This window comes from Hypomesus transpacificus, unplaced genomic scaffold (genome assembly GCF_021917145.1).
Source record: "Hypomesus transpacificus isolate Combined female unplaced genomic scaffold, fHypTra1 scaffold_266, whole genome shotgun sequence".
In the NCBI taxonomy this organism is placed as follows: domain Eukaryota; kingdom Metazoa; phylum Chordata; class Actinopteri; order Osmeriformes; family Osmeridae; genus Hypomesus; species Hypomesus transpacificus.
In genome coordinates this window covers 3,965-22,365 of record NW_025813793.1, presented here as the reverse complement: position 1 = coordinate 22,365, position 18,401 = coordinate 3,965, and the positions used below count along the sequence as shown (strand labels likewise).

At 51.5% G+C, this 18,401-nt stretch overlaps 1 protein-coding gene across 2 annotated transcripts; it reads right to left on the bottom strand.

The window, feature by feature from the left end:
- Positions 1-754: 754 nt before the first annotated feature.
- On the bottom strand, positions 755-17,825 carry LOC124462958 (proline-rich transmembrane protein 4-like). Of its 2 annotated transcripts, none has more exons than XM_047014685.1 (3): positions 16,584-17,825; positions 11,162-11,263; positions 755-3,510 (listed from the first exon to the last, which is right to left on the bottom strand). In XM_047014685.1, exons 1-3 carry the CDS (start codon positions 17,674-17,676, stop codon positions 1,502-1,504), a joined length of 3,204 nt encoding a protein of 1,067 aa, XP_046870641.1. In that variant the 5' UTR covers positions 17,677-17,825; the 3' UTR covers positions 755-1,501. The 2 variants fall into 2 exon arrangements, with proteins under 2 accessions (XP_046870641.1, XP_046870642.1); XM_047014686.1 differs by having other exon boundaries at positions 11,162-11,260.
- Positions 17,826-18,401: the final 576 nt, after the last annotated feature.

The following is an 18,401-nucleotide window of genomic DNA, read 5'->3' as shown; positions in this document are numbered from 1 at the left end:
ACCCTCTCCCTCTGATCCACACGTCCAGGGAAAGACTGTGGCACCGCTTGTCTGATTGTTGTAGAGTTGAAAGCTGCTCTCACCAGAGAGATGCCTTGAGACAGGGACAGGATCATGGCTGCACACGACCCAGGAACACATCTCCATCTGAAGGCGTTGATGTGCACGACACCACACGCCCTCGCTCTCCTCCTTTTGTGTCACTTTTACAATATTGTAAAGTATTCCTGTAAGTCGGCAGATGTAGGAAAATGCGTTTTCTAATGTCGTGATCAGTGTCCTTTCGCCAGATCTTTTCTAGGATGTGTTAGCGGTCGCTGTGCTGATGTACGTTTTCCTCTCACAGGTCAGAAGGACCAATGAGGCTTTTGCAGTTTGTAGGATTTGTAGGTAAATGTACCTAAAGATGGAGAATTATAAACCTCTGTCCATTTGGAATTGATGGCTGTTTGCAGTCTGCCATGTGTGTTAAAATCCTGACCTTGTTTACAACCGGACACGCAACAGATTTAGATTATGCTTTTTCTGTTAAATATTGTAAAATAAATAAGTCAAATGAACTGTGAGTGTTGTCTCTTGTCATGGAAACATACATAATCATGCAGAACCGGTTTCCCAGACGTGGATTAAGCCTCATCCTAAAAATCTCAGTTTGAAAAGTTGATTCTAGGACGAGGCTTAATCCATGTCTGAAGAAACTGTTTGACGTGTGAAACTAGGATGTCAAATGAAGGAAGACAAGCAAAATCATTTGTATGTGTTTATTCAAGAGTATCTCGAACACGGGTAATAATTATATTTTTAACACATGAATAAATTAGTGAAGCTGGTTTTGGACAGTACAGTGTACTGCAGTTTTGCAGCTGCCTCGCAGTAAAGACATCCTGCCTGGAGAGGGCACTGCAGTTTTGCTACGACGGAGCTGGAAAACCCAGCTGGTACAAAGGAAACTGCATGGAGGGCAACTAGAGGCTTACATACAGAGTACTATGATATTAACTGCATCAAAGCAACTTGGCATTGAAAGACAATATTATTCTATTAGACTTGAAAGTATATACTTGTCTAATGTTTTCAGTAGTCATGTAATAAGTGCTTATTATAATCACAGTTGTATCTAATTGCAAAATAGGGTTTGTACAAATGTATTACTGTCCCTGGCCCCTATATCCAAATGTACAAGGACATCCATACGTTGTATGTACGAGTATCAAACTGCAACATCCAATATCAAACATGAAAAAGTCACTTACAAATTACCCATGTCATGGCTTTCTGTGGCACTTAAAAGGTCCCTCAGAAACATTAGCAAACAAACATTTCGGTGTTTCATTTCAAACAATCTTGATCCACAAACCCTAAAGCATTTGGCACAATCAAACTTTTCCTCAACCAAGAAAGAACTCAGAAGGAACTTATAATCACCTTTGAAAACGACCATCTTGCTTACTTCAACAAGAACACCCGCCAAAATCGGCCTTGACCCCCTTCACAGCTCCCCCTACAGGTCAATCGTCTCACTACAGACGCTCAGAGCGTCAATCTGCCGACACGCGCTCATGAACTCCTCCTGGACGGACCGGTCTGCCTCGGAGGAGACGTCCAGGTCCAGACTCTCCTGAGAGGCCGACCCCAGAGTGAGGTACCGTCCCTGGGGGTGAGCTCCCTGGCTCCCTGGGGGCACTTCACGGCCGGAGCTCCCAGGACCGAGCCCATTGGGGCTGGAGCAGAGGACCAGCGATGAGTCCCCGAGGGAGGGTCTGTACAGGGAACAGGAGGAGGAGGTTCCCCTCCAGCGGTCTGGCGAGGAGCTGGCAGAGGAGGAGAGCGACTGGGGGGACGAGGCGTCCCCTGTACGAGGAGCCGAGGGCTGGGGCGCCACGTCCACACAGGACGAGGTCCGGTACAGGCCCGGGTCGGCCGAGAGGGTCTCCCGGAGAGCCTGGTCTCCGTTGGGGGGCCCCAGGGGACCGTTGAGGGACAGATCGCTGCAGCGGAAAGGTCTGGAAGGCCCAAAGAGGCTCATGGGAAACAGGGCGTCGCTGAAGAGCGCCTCGTCGATGCTGCGCCGCAGGTTGATGGGCGAGGGAGGCCTCAGGTCGGCCGTGGAGTCGCTGGTGAAGGACGAGCCCCCGGACGCGGCTCCTCCCACTGGGTCCCCCTGCGGACAGGGCCCCGGCAGGTCCAGGTCCCGGTAGGCCAGGCCCTGGTTGCTGTGGTAGAGGAGGTCCAGGCCGTTCAGGCTGCTGCCCAGCCTCTCGTCCACCAGCGTGTAAAGAGGCAGGCACTCGGTCTCTCCGTGGCCCACCGGGTCGCAGATGGCCAGCTTCTCCTGGTGGCTCAGAGTCCACTGGTAGCTCCCGGGGATGATGGGGGACTTGGCGGCTAGCAGCTCTGTCCAGCAGCTAGCGGCCTGCGGGAGGTGATCGGAGCAGTACACCGGCTGGGCCACCACCAAGGCCAGGGTTAGGCAGACCCCCACCTCGCAGACCCTGCAGCTCAACTGGAAGGTCCACCACGGCCAGGGGCGGAAGACTTGGGCCCCGCCGGCCAGGCCGAGGGCGTGGAGCATGGCGTAGAGCTGCAGCCCGGCACAGGCCAGAGAGAACAGGGCCGACAGGCACACCGTGGCCGCCGCTCGGTCCCAGGACCGGCTCTCGGCAAACGGGCAGCGGTTGTAGCGCTCGGCTGGTGTGGGCGAGGTGTTGTTGAGGTGGTAGATGTGCTTGGAGTCCGCCCGCACGTAGCAGTAGAACACGAAATACGCCGCCGACAGGAACGAGGCCAGAGCCACGAACGCCCCGCGAGAGACCAGCGAGAGGAAGAGGCGAAAGGTCGCCCTCTGGTGGTAGAACTTCAGCAGCGCGGCTGGCCCAAAGGCTGCCAGGAAGTGCAGCAACACAAGGCAGGCCAGGAAGCAGGGCCTCTGGAAGGCAGAGTAGGACAGCTGCATCCTAGAGCGCATGGAGAGCAGGAGGAACACCAGGCCGAATGCCGCCGTGAGGCAGGGGAACGGGGCCTCACACAGCAGGAGGGAGGCTTCTGCCGAGGCCAGGCGGTCCAGGTGGCCGTAGGCGTCGTAGAGGAGGGAGAAGGCCCGCGTGCAGCCTGCCGCCAGGAGGAACAGGCTGACCAGAGCGAAGTAGCCGCACCCGGAGGGGCAGCGCAGGGGCAGGCACAGCAGGTTGAGGGCCGACGCCAGGGTCACCAGGGCGAACAGGGACCCCAGGCCGTAGACGTGGGCTTCCCACGCCAGCCCCCAAGCCGCCAGGGCGCTGTTCCAATCAGAGTGGAGAGGGACAAACATGGGCGGGGCCAGGATCAGGGAGGGGTGGTTGGTGGCGTTGCTGGAGGTGGCGTTGGCGGTAGGCGTAACCGTGGAGACGGTGGGGAACACCCAGGTGTCGGAGGAGTTGCAGATTCCGGAACGTTCCTGGTTGCAGTCCGGGAGGAAGGTGAAGTCGCTGGCCGTCGAGTCGGTAAGCCAGTCTTCAGCGTCAGGGGGGGAGCCTGGGAAATGGGGGGGCGGGAGAGGAGAGAGACACGGTTTCAATTTCAATTCCATCAAATTTTCAGCTCTTCCCAGAAGCAATTTCTCACTGGCGTGTTCACATGTCAGTGCCATGACAGTGAGATGAAGGGATGAATCATTAATGAACATGTAATATGTAAGCTGAGTGTTCCGCTGCTCCCAGCACAGGGCGAGATGTTCCTTCACATCTACAGTCACCAAAACAAATGTTTTTCAAACTGGAAGTATCAGCAATTCACCACTAGAGGGCATCACTCAGGCAGGCACATCCACAGAAAACAGGGAGACTTCTAACACACCAAGACACTCTGGCTCAGTGCCAAAGCTATCAAAGCTGTCTCTCCTTCTAATGCCTTCATCTTCTGGAGAGACAGGAGCGGGTGAGACCGGAAGGGAAGGAGGGGGTGAGACTGGCAGGGCACGAGGGGGTGAGACTGGCAGGGCAGGAGGGGGTGAGACAGGCAGGGCAGGAGGGGGTGAGACAGGCAGGGCAGGAGGGGGTGAGACAGGCAGGGCAGGAGGGGGTGAGGCAGGCAGGGCAGGAGGGGGTGAGGCAGGCAGGGCAGGAGGGGGTGAGGCAGGCAGGGCAGGAGGGGGTGAGGCAGGCAGGGCAGGAGGGGCTTGCCAGGAGCTGTGGTCGACCACGCTGCCTTCTGCCTTCTGCCTTCTGCCTTCTGCCTTCCTCGTATTACATAAGCTCAGAGTCGACATCTGTTGTTGTGATACAAACACAGCTAATTCTGATTGTACTGTACGTAGTTTACAGCAGAGAGGGACTAACTGCTGGTTTGGCTCAACCAACGAGGGAGTGGCTCTTGAAGTTGTAAATAAGCGCTTGTACAAACACTGTTGAGATGTCTGTTACACTCATTAATGCTCTCAACAGCCCTTGTTTAAAGACGCTGTTTGTAAGTGAAATAAGAAGGAGATGACTGGGATTTGTGGGTTTGGCTTCTCTGCTTCCATCAAACGAGATCTTTAGACCCGAGGCAGCATCATCCCAGCAGGCTAACCTTCCACCCCGTGGGTGTCCTCCTGATAGAGGAGCAGTACTGTCCTGCAGACACACTCACAGCCTCATCAGTCATTCTGCACACGGCCTATCAGAGACCATCATTAAGAGCCAGGCTCCTTGATGGACTACCGAGATAGAGAGGAACGAGCAGAAGGTTTCTTCAAAGGGGAAACACACACACACTACGAAACAGAAACAGGACTGGATGCATGTCCAGATGCTGGGTGTCATGGTGACCTGTGATGTGTCAACAAAATAAGATTATTTAGAAATGATCTTTATAGTAAGTATGATTTGATTATGTGATGCATTAGGATCCCATGATATCACTGTCCATACATGATCGTACCGTGCTGGGTTGGGTGGCAGCATATTTGAGCATATTTGAGTGTAGTGTCATGTTTTGACTTCCATCTCAAATGGAAAATACATCATGTCTAGTGGTGTTATATATGTATATGTCATATAGCGTGTCTAGTGGTGTTATATATGTATATGTCATATAGCGTGTCTAGTGGTGTTATATATGTATATGTCATATAGCGTGCCTAGTGGTGTTATATATGTATATGTCATATAGCGTGTCTAGTGGTATTATAGCGTGTGGGTACAAGTCTCAGATTCACCCACATCAAAACCCACAAGTCATTAAACTAAAACATTTTCCTCGGAAATAGAGAAAAAAAGAAAAACCTTGCTTGGATGTTATTTTTGGATTAGAAGTGCGACCCTTGTCTGTTCTGCCCCACCCCACCCTGCCCCAGTCCTGTAATGCTGCCCCACCCTGCCCCAGTCCTGTAATGCTGCCCCACCCTGCCCCAGTCCTGTAATGCTGCCCCACCCTGCCCCAGTCCTGTAATGCTCAGTATTGTTCATGACATCAGAACAGAGCCAGCAGAGAGGGTGACACCCAGAGGTGGGGTGGGTCTTTAGAAACCAGTTTCCTCTTGGAGGAAAACAAGCAACGTCTGGTGGGTCTGGCATATTTGGTCTCTTTCTTTCCTGTACAGTTTTTACCTCTCGCTGTCATTCTTCTTCCTGCTTGTCATTTACCCTCCCTCCCTCCTTCCCTACCTCCCTCCCTACCTCCGTCTCTGTAACTGTTCCTCGATGCTAGCTTCCTCTTGCTGGCTCCATTAAGCTCTAACGTGTTTAGCTGTGGGGAGCGGGGGGTGGTGGTGGTGGGTGGGGGGAGGGTGACGGTGTGGGTGCCCATGTGACTTGGTGTCATAGTAACCCTGCAGCTAGCTCCAATGTCTTTGATTGAAAGGGAGAGAGAACGCGTCTCTGTGTGTCTGTGTATGTGTGTGTGTGTGTCCAGACCTTATTTGGCCCTCATCAGTAGACCAGAGTACTTCTGCTGTAACCAGGAAGCTGGAGCACTAACATGCCTCCTTCCCACTGCTTATCAAAGACAGAGTGTCTGGTGCTTCAGAACAGGGGCGTAAACACAAACCTCAGAGCTTTCCTGCCAAGAGCTGCTGCTGTCTGCTGCTGGCACACAGGCTGTCACAAGGTCTGTCTCTGAGGTCTGTCTCTGAGGTCTGTCTCTGAGGTCTGTCTCTGAGGTCTGTCACCAGGTCTGTCACCAGGTCTGTCACCAGGTCTGTCTCTGAGGTCTGTCTCTGAGGTCTGTCACCAGGTCTGTCACCAGGTCTGTCTCTGAGGTCTGTCTCTGAGGTCTGTCACCAGGTCTGTCACCAGGTCTGTCACCAGGTCTGTCTCTGAGGTCTGTCTCTGAGGTCTGTCTCTGAGGTCTGTCACCAGGTCTGTCACAAGGTCTGTCTCTGAGGTCTGTCTCTGAGATCTGTCTCTGAGGTCTGTCTCTGAGGTCTGTCTCTGAGGTCTGTCACCAGGTCTGTCACCAGGTCTGTCACCAGGTCTGTCACCAGGTCTGTCTCTGAGGTCTGTCTCTGAGGTCTGTCACCAGGTCTGTCACCAGGTCTGTCACCAGGTCTGTCTCTGAGGTCTGTCTCTGAGGTCTGTCTCTGAGGTCTGTCACCAGGTCTGTCACCAGGTCTGTCACCAGGTCTGTCTCTGAGGTCTGTCACCAGGTCTGTCACCAGGTCTGTCTCTGAGGTCTGTCTCTGAGGTCTGTCACCAGGTCTGTCACCAGGTCTGTCTCTGAGGTCTGTCTCTGAGGTCTGTCTCTGAGGTCTGTCACCAGGTCTGTCACCAGGTCTGTCACCAGGTCTGTCTCTGAGGTCTGTCTCTGAGGTCTGTCACCAGGTCTGTCACCAGGTCTGTCACCAGGTCTGTCTCTGAGGTCTGTCACCAGGTCTGTCACCAGGTCTGTCACCAGGTCTGTCACCCTGGTCTGTCTCTGAGGTCTGTCTCTGAGGTCTGTCTCTGTCAGGTCTGTCACCAGGTCTGTCTCTGAGGTCTGTCAGGTCTGTCAGGTCTGTCAGGTCTGTCAGGTCTGTCTCTGAGGTCTGTCACCAGGTCTGTCACCAGGTCTGTCAGGTCTGTCTCTGAGGTCTGTCTCTGAGGTCTGTCTCTGAGGTCTGTCTCTGAGGTCTGTCAGGTCTGTCACCAGGTCTGTCACCAGGTCTGTCTCTGAGGTCTGTCTCTGAGGTCTGTCAGGTCTGTCACCAGGTCTGTCTCTGAGGTCTGTCTCTGAGGTCTGTCTCTGAGGTCTGTCTCTGAGGTCTGTCAGGTCTGTCACCAGGTCTGTCACCAGGTCTGTCTCTGAGGTCTGTCTCTGAGGTCTGTCTCTGAGGTCTGTCACCAGGTCTGTCACCAGGTCTGTCTCTGAGGTCTGTCTCTGAGGTCTGTCACCAGGTCTGTCACCAGGTCTGTCACCAGGTCTGTCACCAGGTCTGTCTCTGAGGTCTGTCTCTGAGGTCTGTCTCTGAGGTCTGTCACCAGGTCTGTCACCAGGTCTGTCACCAGGTCTGTCTCTGAGGTCTGTCTCTGAGGTCTGTCACCAGGTCTGTCACCAGGTCTGTCACCAGGTCTGTCTCTGAGGTCTGTCTCTGAGGTCTGTCACCAGGTCTGTCACCAGGTCTGTCACAAGGTCTGTCTCTGAGGTCTGTCTCTGAGATCTGTCTCTGAGGTCTGTCTCTGAGGTCTGTCTCTGAGGTCTGTCACCAGGTCTGTCACCAGGTCTGTCACCAGGTCTGTCACCAGGTCTGTCTCTGAGGTCTGTCTCTGAGGTCTGTCACCAGGTCTGTCACCAGGTCTGTCACCAGGTCTGTCTCTGAGGTCTGTCTCTGAGGTCTGTCTCTGAGGTCTGTCACCAGGTCTGTCACCAGGTCTGTCACCAGGTCTGTCTCTGAGGTCTGTCACCAGGTCTGTCACCAGGTCTGTCTCTGAGGTCTGTCTCTGAGGTCTGTCTCTGAGGTCTGTCACCAGGTCTGTCACCAGGTCTGTCACCAGGTCTGTCTCTGAGGTCTGTCTCTGAGGTCTGTCACCAGGTCTGTCACCAGGTCTGTCACCAGGTCTGTCTCTGAGGTCTGTCTCTGAGGTCTGTCACCAGGTCTGTCACCAGGTCTGTCACCAGGTCTGTCTCTGAGGTCTGTCTCTGAGGTCTGTCTCTGAGGTCTGTCACCAGGTCTGTCACCAGGTCTGTCACCAGGTCTGTTTCTGAGGTCTGTCTCTGAGGTCTGTCACCAGGTCTGTCACCAGGTCTGTCACCAGGTCTGTCTCTGAGGTCTGTCACCAGGTCTGTCACCAGGTCTGTCACCAGGTCTGTCTCTGAGGTCTGTCACCAGGTCTGTCACCAGGTCTGTCACCAGGTCTGTCTCTGAGGTCTGTCTCTGAGGTCTGTCTCTGAGGTCTGTCACCAGGTCTGTCACCAGGTCTGTCTCTGAGGTCTGTCTCTGAGGTCTGTCACCAGGTCTGTCACCAGGTCTGTCACCAGGTCTGTCTCTGAGGTCTGTCTCTGAGGTCTGTCACCAGGTCTGTCACCAGGTCTGTCTCTGAGGTCTGTCTCTGAGGTCTGTCACCAGGTCTGTCACCAGGTCTGTCTCTGAGGTCTGTCACAAGGTCTGTCACCAGGTCTGTCTCTGAGGTCTGTCTCTGAGGTCTGTCACAAGGTCTGTCACCAGGTCTGTCTCTGAGGTCTGTCTCTGAGGTCTGTCACAAGGTCTGTCACCAGGTCTGTCTCTGAGGTCTGTCACTGAGGTCTGTCACCAGGCCTGTCTCTGAGGTCTGTCACTGAGGTCTGTCACCAGGCCTGTCTCTGAGGTCTGTCACTGAGGTCTGTCACCAGGTCTGTCTCTGAGGTCTGTCACTGAGGTCTGTCACCAGGTCTGTCACCAGGCCTGTCTCTGAGGTCTGTCACTGAGGTCTGTCACTGAGGCCTCCTAAGCTGAATCACTGCACCAGATCGGGATGAAAACACCAAGCTCAGAAAAAATCCACCGCGAGTGATCTGTCTAGCGACATCGCAATTTATATATTTTTATTTATTACGCTTGACAGTTGCGTTGTGAGCTTAATCGCAGGTCCAACTGAGAAATACCGAGTGACGGTGGTTTAAAGATGCTTTGTTTTGGGATTGATGCCGCGTTCTCTAATTAGGCTGAATCTTTAATAGCTGGAAATGAAACAGGAGAGGAGTGAGCAGCGATCTGGCAGAGAGAGACAGACGTGTTGGTGTCGGTTTGGGGACCCTGGTGAACATGTCATCCCTGCAGCAGCTGCATGATGCCTCTGAGGGGACCCCATTCTTGTCTTGTTTTTTTTTTATTGTTTTTGTCTTTTCATGCTTTATTGGACAGTTCAATGAAGACAATGAAGGCAGGGGGAGAGAGGGGGGGGGGGGGGGGGGTGGAGGGATGCAGGCAAGTGCCCGGGCCGGATTCGGACCCAGGTCGCTGTTTTAGTCACGTCTTTGTTAACGGAAGGAACTGTAACAAGAACTGGTGCCTGCACATTAATGATGTCATCCTGTAATAACAGTCACCCTCCTCGTGTGGGCGGAGTTTGAGACAAACAGGAAGTGTGAGTGATAGGCCCACCCTCTGATAAGGGTGTGTTGTGTTGTGGCAGGCGCGCTGCGTGTCCGTCCTGATTGTTTACCTTCCCGGGCGACGCCCTGGCAGCCGGCCGGCGCGGGGTGGAAAACAGGACCGGCCTCTGGACCCTCCCCAGACTGTCCTGCCAGGAAGCTGGGGTCAATCAATCTACCAATTGGAGCGTCCGACCGGCGTGCCAGTGGCCTGATTGGTGTGTTTGAATGTGAGTGAGTGACCGAGATAGCGTGGTCAGGTCAACTGCACTGTGGGATGTTCGGTGACCTGTCAGATTCTCAGATAAACTTTGATGATCAACCTACGTGGATGTCGTTTGTGTTTCTGTCGGTTCCGTTTGTTGGTAAACATGGAACACAGCAGAATTAGGTAAGTCAGAAGGGGCATTCGTTGAGGCCATGCCCCATATCACTGCTGAAGACTTCATCCAACCCTGGATTTGTCCTGTCCACATCTTACTCTGTCTGAAATCTGCGCTCGACCGCTATCATAAATCATCTGCGGTCTGTAAGAAAACAGGGCAACAGTATTTTAAATGGGTTTCAAAAGAGAATCCCATAACGACAGGACTTTGGAACCGGACTGGTCTTTTGTAGCAGCCTCCATCTTGAGTGACGTCAGCCTGGGAGAACACCAAGGCTTTGTTTCAATGTTCACTCTTTCCAGAGACAGTAGGAGGAGTGTCCTCCTGCATGTTGAGGAGCAGGGTAGACCGGGCCGGAGGGAGGGAGAGATTACATCTAATCACAAACAAGATTGACTTATCACACAACTGGATCAAATCATCCAAACTTCTTACAGCCTCATTAAGTCAAGTGGATGTTGTGATTCTATTATTAATGGTCACTGGGGCATTGAAGGAAATCCTCCTGTCCATGCAGATACTGCACGTTAGAGGCCTGCACCAGTCACCCTGCGTTTGAACTGCAGCACATGGAACTGCTCTATTTGGGAAAATCAGGTGACTCCAATGAGCTATTTCAGGCCAGTAATGTGGGTTACATCCGCCACAGAGAATATAGTGGCAAAAAAAAAGAAGAAATCTCTATAGGATTTTCATAATTCATGAAATGTAATAATGACAGGGACCACCAGAGGTGTAGTTATGTGTTGAACCTGTGATGGAGACAGAGGTTGTGTGAGGAGCAGAGAAGCTCTTATCCAGTGAGCTGCAGGGGGATGGTTCAGAAACACAGCTTGAACCAACAGTTTGTATCTCCTCCCTTTGGAAGCAATTAGTGTCTCCAGGTCAGAGATGCAGGACCATGCTGCCCTGCCTCACAGCAGAACCCTGCTGCCCTGCCTCACAGCAGAACCCTGCTGCCCTGCCTCACAGCAGAACCCTGCTGCCCTGCCTCACAGCAGAACCCTGCTGCCCTGCCTCACAGCAGACAGACTGCAGGAGCCATGCTGCCCTGCCTCACAGCAGACAGACTGCAGGAGCTGCAGCAGTAAACGACCTGTCTGGCTCTTGAAGCAAACATGATGCCTCGTTCTGTCTTATCTTAAGTCAGAATGATGCAAGCACTGGTTTGAATACGAGGGACCTGATGGGAGCTATAGTGTGTGGGTAAACAGTATGTATGTGTGTGAGCGTGGATGTGTATGAATGTGTGTGTGTATGTGTGTCGAACAGACCTGTAGTCAAGGACGTTTTGGTGTTGGCTCCTTCTGTTGTCTTCACATCCCAGCCGGTGTCCAGGAGACCCCCTGACGTCTCCTCCTCATCCACAGGCTCTGCTGTCACAGACACACAGGTCAGACCACTACACTTCCTTTTTACAGCAATCCAACCAAAACAGTGCACTTCCCAGCCTAAGTCAAATAAGGAGTTAGTGAATCAGAGATGACTGTAATGAGGCGGTAATCTTGAGCTTGCAGAGGAGGGACTTAACCTCAGTGTGCTCTGCTTGAGTGTCAGACTGTGTGGTAGGATAGAGGGAATATTTTTCTTAACCCAGTTATGTCAAACGGATCGGTCTCTCATCCACTTAGCTTTGCCTATCCATCCGAAACACTGTAGTCTGGACCTTGCAGTCTGACCTCCCTCCCTCCCTGTGTGTGTGTGTGTACATAGTAGAGTACATTTAGCCTGGTCTGTTACGAACCAAAACAACATCATCCACTTTCTAGACATAACAAGATGAAAACAGAGCTAAACCCAGAGTTCTAAGACACAGAGCGGGGGGGGGGGGGGGGGGGGGGGTGATTTAACACAGTCTGTGTTCTTTCCTTCAGTGACAAAACGGTGTTGACTGGGTCCAGAGAGCAAGTCAGAAATACAGTAAAGTGAAACTTTTTGAATGTTATATAGTGATATATGTATATATATGGTTATATAAGGAGTGCAATTAGTGGAACAAAAGTTTCAAAAGGTTGAAAAAATACCTTTTAAAAAGTTGTTTTCTTTTTTTATGAGAAGAAATTTTAAAATAACATTTTGAAAGGTAAATTATTTTTCTTTTTCGAAAATTTTTTTCTAAAACTAAGTTTGCATCATTGATGAGGACTCTGCTATACTCAATTGTACTTTATTGTATCTCTCCTCTGCTTTAATCTACTAGTGTATAAACAGTGTATGGTATATGGTGCTGTATAATACGGTTATATGCTGTGTGTGGTGGCTGACTAGATGAGGAGAAGCTAGCTGGCGTGGAGCCATCGGGAGGCAGAGCTGTGGAGCCAGGAGGCTAGCTGGCTCCTGTGTTAGTGTTCACTAGCAGGAGGAAGGAGCTTTGCACCAAAGCACAGGAAGAGGGACATTGAACGAGGGAGTGGTACTGCATCCTCTCACATCTCTCTAAATGCTGTCTCTCTCTCCTCTCTCTCACTGCTGTCTTTCTCTCCTCTCTCTCTCTCTCTCTCTCTCTCTCTCTCTCTCTCTTTCTCTCTCATGTCTCTCTCACTGCTGGCTCTCTCTCCTTTCTCTCTCTCTCTCTCTCTCTCTCTCTCTCTCTCTCTCTCTCTCTCTCTCTCTCTCTCTCTCTCTCTCTCATGTCTCTCTCACTGCTGGCTCTCTCTCTCCTTTCTCTCTCTTCTGTCTCTCTCTCTCTCTTTCTCTCTCTCTCCTGTCTCTCTCACTGCTGTCTCTCCCTCCCTCTCACTGTGTCTATTTCTCTCCCTCGTTCTCTCCCTCTCTCTCTCCCTCTCTCTCTCTTCTGTGTCTCTCTTTTGTCTCTCTCACTGTCTCTCTTTCTTCCCATCTCTCTTTCTGTCTCTCCCTCTCCCTCTCTCTCTCCCTCTCTCTCTCCCTCTCTCTCCATGCTCTACTGTCATGTGCCAGCCTCCTGCAGCAGCCTGCAGCTGTAATATCTGCTCATCACAAAGTTACGTAAGTCAGTGCTCCGATACAGCTGATCAGGCTGAACCGTGTACAACCAAGAGTTGTGTCTGTGTGTCTGACTCTTGTGTTGGTGTGTATTTGGTTTGTGCGTGTGTGGTTGGTGCATGTGTCTGCCTCTAGCGTGTGTGTTTGTACTGCTGTGGTGAGGAGGTTCATCTGGGATACAGATCATGTTTTCTAGCTTGTAAGTGTTCTGTGTTTGGGAGAGAGCATGATTCTGAGGACCGTTTCTCTCTGCTCTAAGTAGGTCTCTCCCACAGCCTCCTGCTGTAAACGGATCTGGAATGGATACGCATGGTTGGATGCCGCACGCAGACACACACACTGCATGATTGGACGACACACACACACACACACACTGCATGATTGGACGACACACACACACACACACACACACTGCATGATTGGACGACACACAGACACACGCACACAGATCTTGTGACTGTGAGAAAAGATGTGGGTCTGTCAGAGAGAAAGCAGTATCTCAACAGATCCACTCTCTAGATCTGATGAAGCGCTTTAACCGTCACAGTCTGTCAACATGCTGGGTCTCACAGCATAGCACCATAACATCTGCCTGGCTGCTACCTGTCATGCAACGTTGAGTCTGTCTCAAGCAGGTCGTTACTTGATTGTGTCTCACTGTTCCAGACAGAGAGGAATGAACTTGGCTCTGTTGACCATGAACATCTCCTCAAAAACAGGATGTCTGTTTTGTCTCCTAGCACCAGAAGATGTTGGCCAACCAGAAATGTTCCCTGTAGTTTCACGAGCCAGTTCATTAGGTCTGCTGTACTGTAGCGTAGTGAGATACACTGCCAAATGCTTCTCTCAATCAGTCCTTCACCCACTGATTAATGAAGAGAAGATTAGATATGATGCTGCATAATGCTGCTCCCACTTCCTCTTGCACACTCCTGTGTCTCCCTGTGTCTCCCTCTCCCCCTCTCTCCCCCTTTCTCTCCTCCTCTTTCTCTCCCTCTCTCTCTTATCTCTCTCACACATACACGCACACCATCTAATATCTATCACTCATGTCTCTCTCTCTCTGTTTCTCCATCTCTCACACACACACACACACACACACACACCATCCGACTAAGTAATAAGAGAGAAAAGGTAAATCCAATAGGCAAGTAGACAGCCAGATATTCATAATCTATCTCGTGTCATTGAAAGTGGATTTAATAGCTAAAATATCTCATCCTGCAATTTCCTCTCTGTTCTGGTTGCACATTCCAATGAGAACATTGCATCAAGAAGCAGCAGTTTGTCTAGACATTGCAGTGGAATAGCATTTGCATTCCGTGACTACTCTTAATTAATATTTCAATGGGAAACTGTGTAGGTAGCTATTAATGAGAGGTGATTAACGTGTTCTTGTTAACGTCGGTAACAAGTGTATGTGCCTGACCGACGATGGTTTTGCGACCTTACCGCTCAGGATCCGCACACGCCAGCAAAAAAATCATGGTTGCTACGGTAACGTAGTGGCACTTTACGGTAGCCGGCCTTGCTAACCGCTAAGTGGTGGTTTGTATCGGATCTTCTCTCAGCGTCATAGACCAAGATTAAAGAGCTACACCAACCACTTTATTAAAACGCATCAGCCTTAATCACTTTGGGATTGGCGTCTGTTGTGTTCAGTCAAAGACTAAGCTTATATCACGATGTTAATGCCATTCAAAACGGATGTGCCGATTACTATCATCGCGACACTAGGCTACAGTAGCGTCTAATGACATAAGGTATCCATGCCGTCACATGACTGGTGTGCGGAATGCAGATGTGTGCTTGTAACGCTTTTACTAATCAATTCAGTCTTTCATAATTCATTGGTTCTGCTGAATATGGAATCTGTATAGCATGCAGTCGAGATAGTGAATGTTTTGAATCATAGTAGGCCTATGTATAATGGGTGTAGTCTTGTATCACCAACCCCCATTAGTGCACCATATGCTAATGCAGGTGCAGAGAGAGGGGGGAGGGATGGGGGGGAGAAAAACCTATTTGGGAGAGAACGAGAGGAGATGGGTATCAAGGAGTGCAGTGGGCTTAAAGGACCTCATTTCTCATCCCCCTCGCCACCCCCCTCCCTCCCTCCCTCAGTCACCCACTCCTCTCCTCTGTGCTTCGTCTCATCTCTCATAATTGACCTTGGTATCGACTACCTTGGTGTTGTGTCTTGAGAGACAACCATGCCTTTCTTTCTGTCTTACCCTCTTCAAGGACAGCGAGGAGACTAAACACCCCCCCCCCCCCCCCCCCCCTGGGTGTTTGAACAGGACCTCCACATCTCATGCAGAGAGAAGCCCTCCCTGTTAAACACTGCACAGCCTTCCATGCCAGGATCATGTATGGTAATACATTGACGTACGGTGTTCTTGTCCTTAAAGGATTATTATTTTTCCCAGCATTTGACTCTCCTCTGGTGCCCTTTGGTGATCGTGCGAGCTTCAGTCGCCTCAGGGAGGAGGGGAGAGGAGAGGGAGGGAGGAGGAGGGGGGAGGGAGGAAGATGGGGGTAGACAGAGGGACTAAATGGCCAGGAACATGTTCAGCATCCATGAACAGCGACTGGCGAAGGGATGGTCCCATAGGAACAGCGGCTGTTTTGCTGAGCATGCTTCTGGAATACTGATACATGCCACAAAGACAGTCCTGCTTGTGGTGAACAGACGGCTGCGCACTGACACACTGTCACACACGCTACTGTGCTAGCACTGCGCTAGCACCAACATAACAAACATACATTACTAATCTCACACATTGCTAATCTAAAACCACAATGTCACATCACACATGTCACAAACAACCTCATACTTAATAATCTAATTTCACGTTTTAGAATGACTTCTCAAATTATATTAGACCGTTATCTCGGTTATGGGCTCTGCCAGTACCATGCTAATTGTACAAGACCACACCGGTCCACTATATCACCCAGGTGTTATTAGAATGATCGAGCTAGCAGATCCATCATGGCATCGTCCCACCAGCTTCTGGCTGGTAATGATCATGTCATCATTGCTAGACCTGCCCTTTCACCTCCTCTATGATGGATGTTTCTGTGAAAGGGGAGGGTTTTCCAGGAAGCTTATTGTGCATCCAGGTCGCAGACAGACGTGGGCAGCGACGGTAGCCATGGCGAGGGGGGATGGTGGGTAGCCATGGCGAAGGGGGATGTGCGAAGGAGACCAAGAGAATCCCTCAATGTCATGTGAAAGTGATTCAATGAAACAACCTCTGTACAGCAGACCTACCTATCTACACTCTCCCTAGTCCTGCTTCCCCCATGAGCACAGAGAAGCATTATAATGTCTGTCACCTTTCCATTCCCTTAGGAAGAATGTGAATCATTCACACGTACGAATGCACTCCTTTCACTCTGGATTTTGTGAAAAGACACATTCAGTTTGGTCTCTGACTCACATTACTAAATCTTCTCCAGGACAGGTTCCTCTGCTTAGCATACACCTGCAGAGCAAACCCTCTCATTTAAAATCTGTGATAATCTCAAGAAAGAAAATAAATATTAGGAGTATTGATGAGGACGGGAGTCAGGCTGCTGGTCAGATACCATCAATCACTCTGATCAACCACCAACTGACAGCTTTCTTTTTCGTGAAAAGACGAACGATCTCCCAACGGAGGCCGTAATTGATCACGTTTACCAAGTCGATATGACTTCCACTGATCTATTTGGCTCCAGCCTTACCTCCTGGTGTTGGGGAGTTAACCCATGGCTGTTGAGAAGGGCTGTATGGGTCGTTCTCCTCTAATCGTCCTCGCGCCCGCGTGGTAGTGTTGATCCGGGGTCGCTCCTCCACAGGCCCAGCCTTGGCCTCCGACCCACCCAGGTCAGGTGGGCTCTTCCATGGCTGACTCTCTGTGCTTGTGGCTACGTTAGCGTTGAAGCTAACGCTAACGGGTGACTCCAACCGTTTTGTTGTCGCCCTGCTCTGTGGCGTTGAATGCGGGCCGGCCGGACCCGAAGGGTGTCTGGGTAATGTAGTCTCCACCTGTGCTGGGTTTCTGGTAGCCTTTGGTTGTGTCCACATCATCATAGAAGTGGGGACTGTGGTTTCTGGTGCGATAGTTGATGGCGTTAAAGTCCCCAGTGGGTCATGGTGAGGGGTCGGATCCTTGTCATAGTCCCGTGTCGTGGTGCTCCCATCGTAGCCTGGGGTCTTGGCAGTGTTGGCTGATGGGTAAGTGTGTGTTAGAGTTGGTGTGTTTGTGGCGGCAGTGGTGATGGAGGACAGGTCATCCCTGCTGGACACAGTCAGGGGCGGGTAGGAGGTAGGACCCTGCGCTGTGCGTGTGTTTATGTGTGCTGCATCTGTCGGTGGGCTTGTCCCCCAGAGATCAGCTGCTGTCCCTGCAGAGCTGGCCAGGGGCCCCAGAGGAGTGTGGCTGGATGTCTGAAGCAAAGCTGGACCCTCTTCTCCAAACCCAGACTGTTCTTCTTTGAGGGCCTCTGTGGTCCCGGTCTGGGCGGCTGGCGGCACCACGCTTGTGCTTCCGGGAACCCCAGCGTCCTTCTCGGAGCTCCCTCCACCCAGGTTGATGGACGGGATTTTAAATGGAGCTGAAGGGATTTTAAATGAAAATGAGGGGATTTTAAATGGTAATGAGGGGATGGAAGGAAGTTTCACCGGGAACCATGAGGGGGGCGGGTCTCCCCCGGGCCCCCCGGTCTCTCGGGGCGTTCCCAGGTGGGCCTCCTCGTCAGCGGACGCCGGGGTGTGGAGCGAGGCGAGCAGAGAGCACCAGAAACACAGAGCCAGCGTCCAGCGGAGACCAAGCATGCTGCCGACAGTGGAGTGGGGGGCCCTGGTCACATGCTGTCCTCCATTCTCCCGCCCCCGGGGCGCACGTGGCTGGCTGGCGGCTGAGGTGACCTGAAAGACAGAAACACGGAGCACTGAGTGACACACTTTCTGGATCGTTTGACAGAGAGCTTGACTGAAGCATACGAGCAGAGAACTCTGAGAATGTGTGTAAGTGAGATCCTGTTCAGCCCATGTTGTCTGTGTGGGAGTGTTTCTTTAGTGGATGACCTGTTTCTCTTTCTCGCACATACACACCATCACACTGCTGAAACGGTGTCACCCACTGTAAAGTATACCAGCCATTAAAAGGCACTGCTGAAGTTTGCAGCAATGAAATATACGTTTCCAACCAGTGCTAGTCACAAGAAGAATGTATGTATTACTGGAGGCATGTAATTAGTGGGCCAGTGAGCTGGTCAGTGGGTGTGTAATGCAGACGTTTGCAGGCAAGGAAGCTGCTGTCCTTTGTGAGCACTGACCAGGAAATAACGAGGTGTACATGTGTGTTTGCGCAACTGTGTGTGTGCATGTGTGTGTGTGTGTGTGCATGTGTGTGTGTGTGTGTGCATGTGTGTGTGTGTGTGTGTGTGTGTGTGTGTGTGTGTGTGTGTGTGTGCTAAGGAGGCATGTGGGGGCCTCAATCCCCATTATCAACCCCCCCCCCCCTCCTTCTGTCTGGGGAGTAGAAAGGGGGGGTTCAA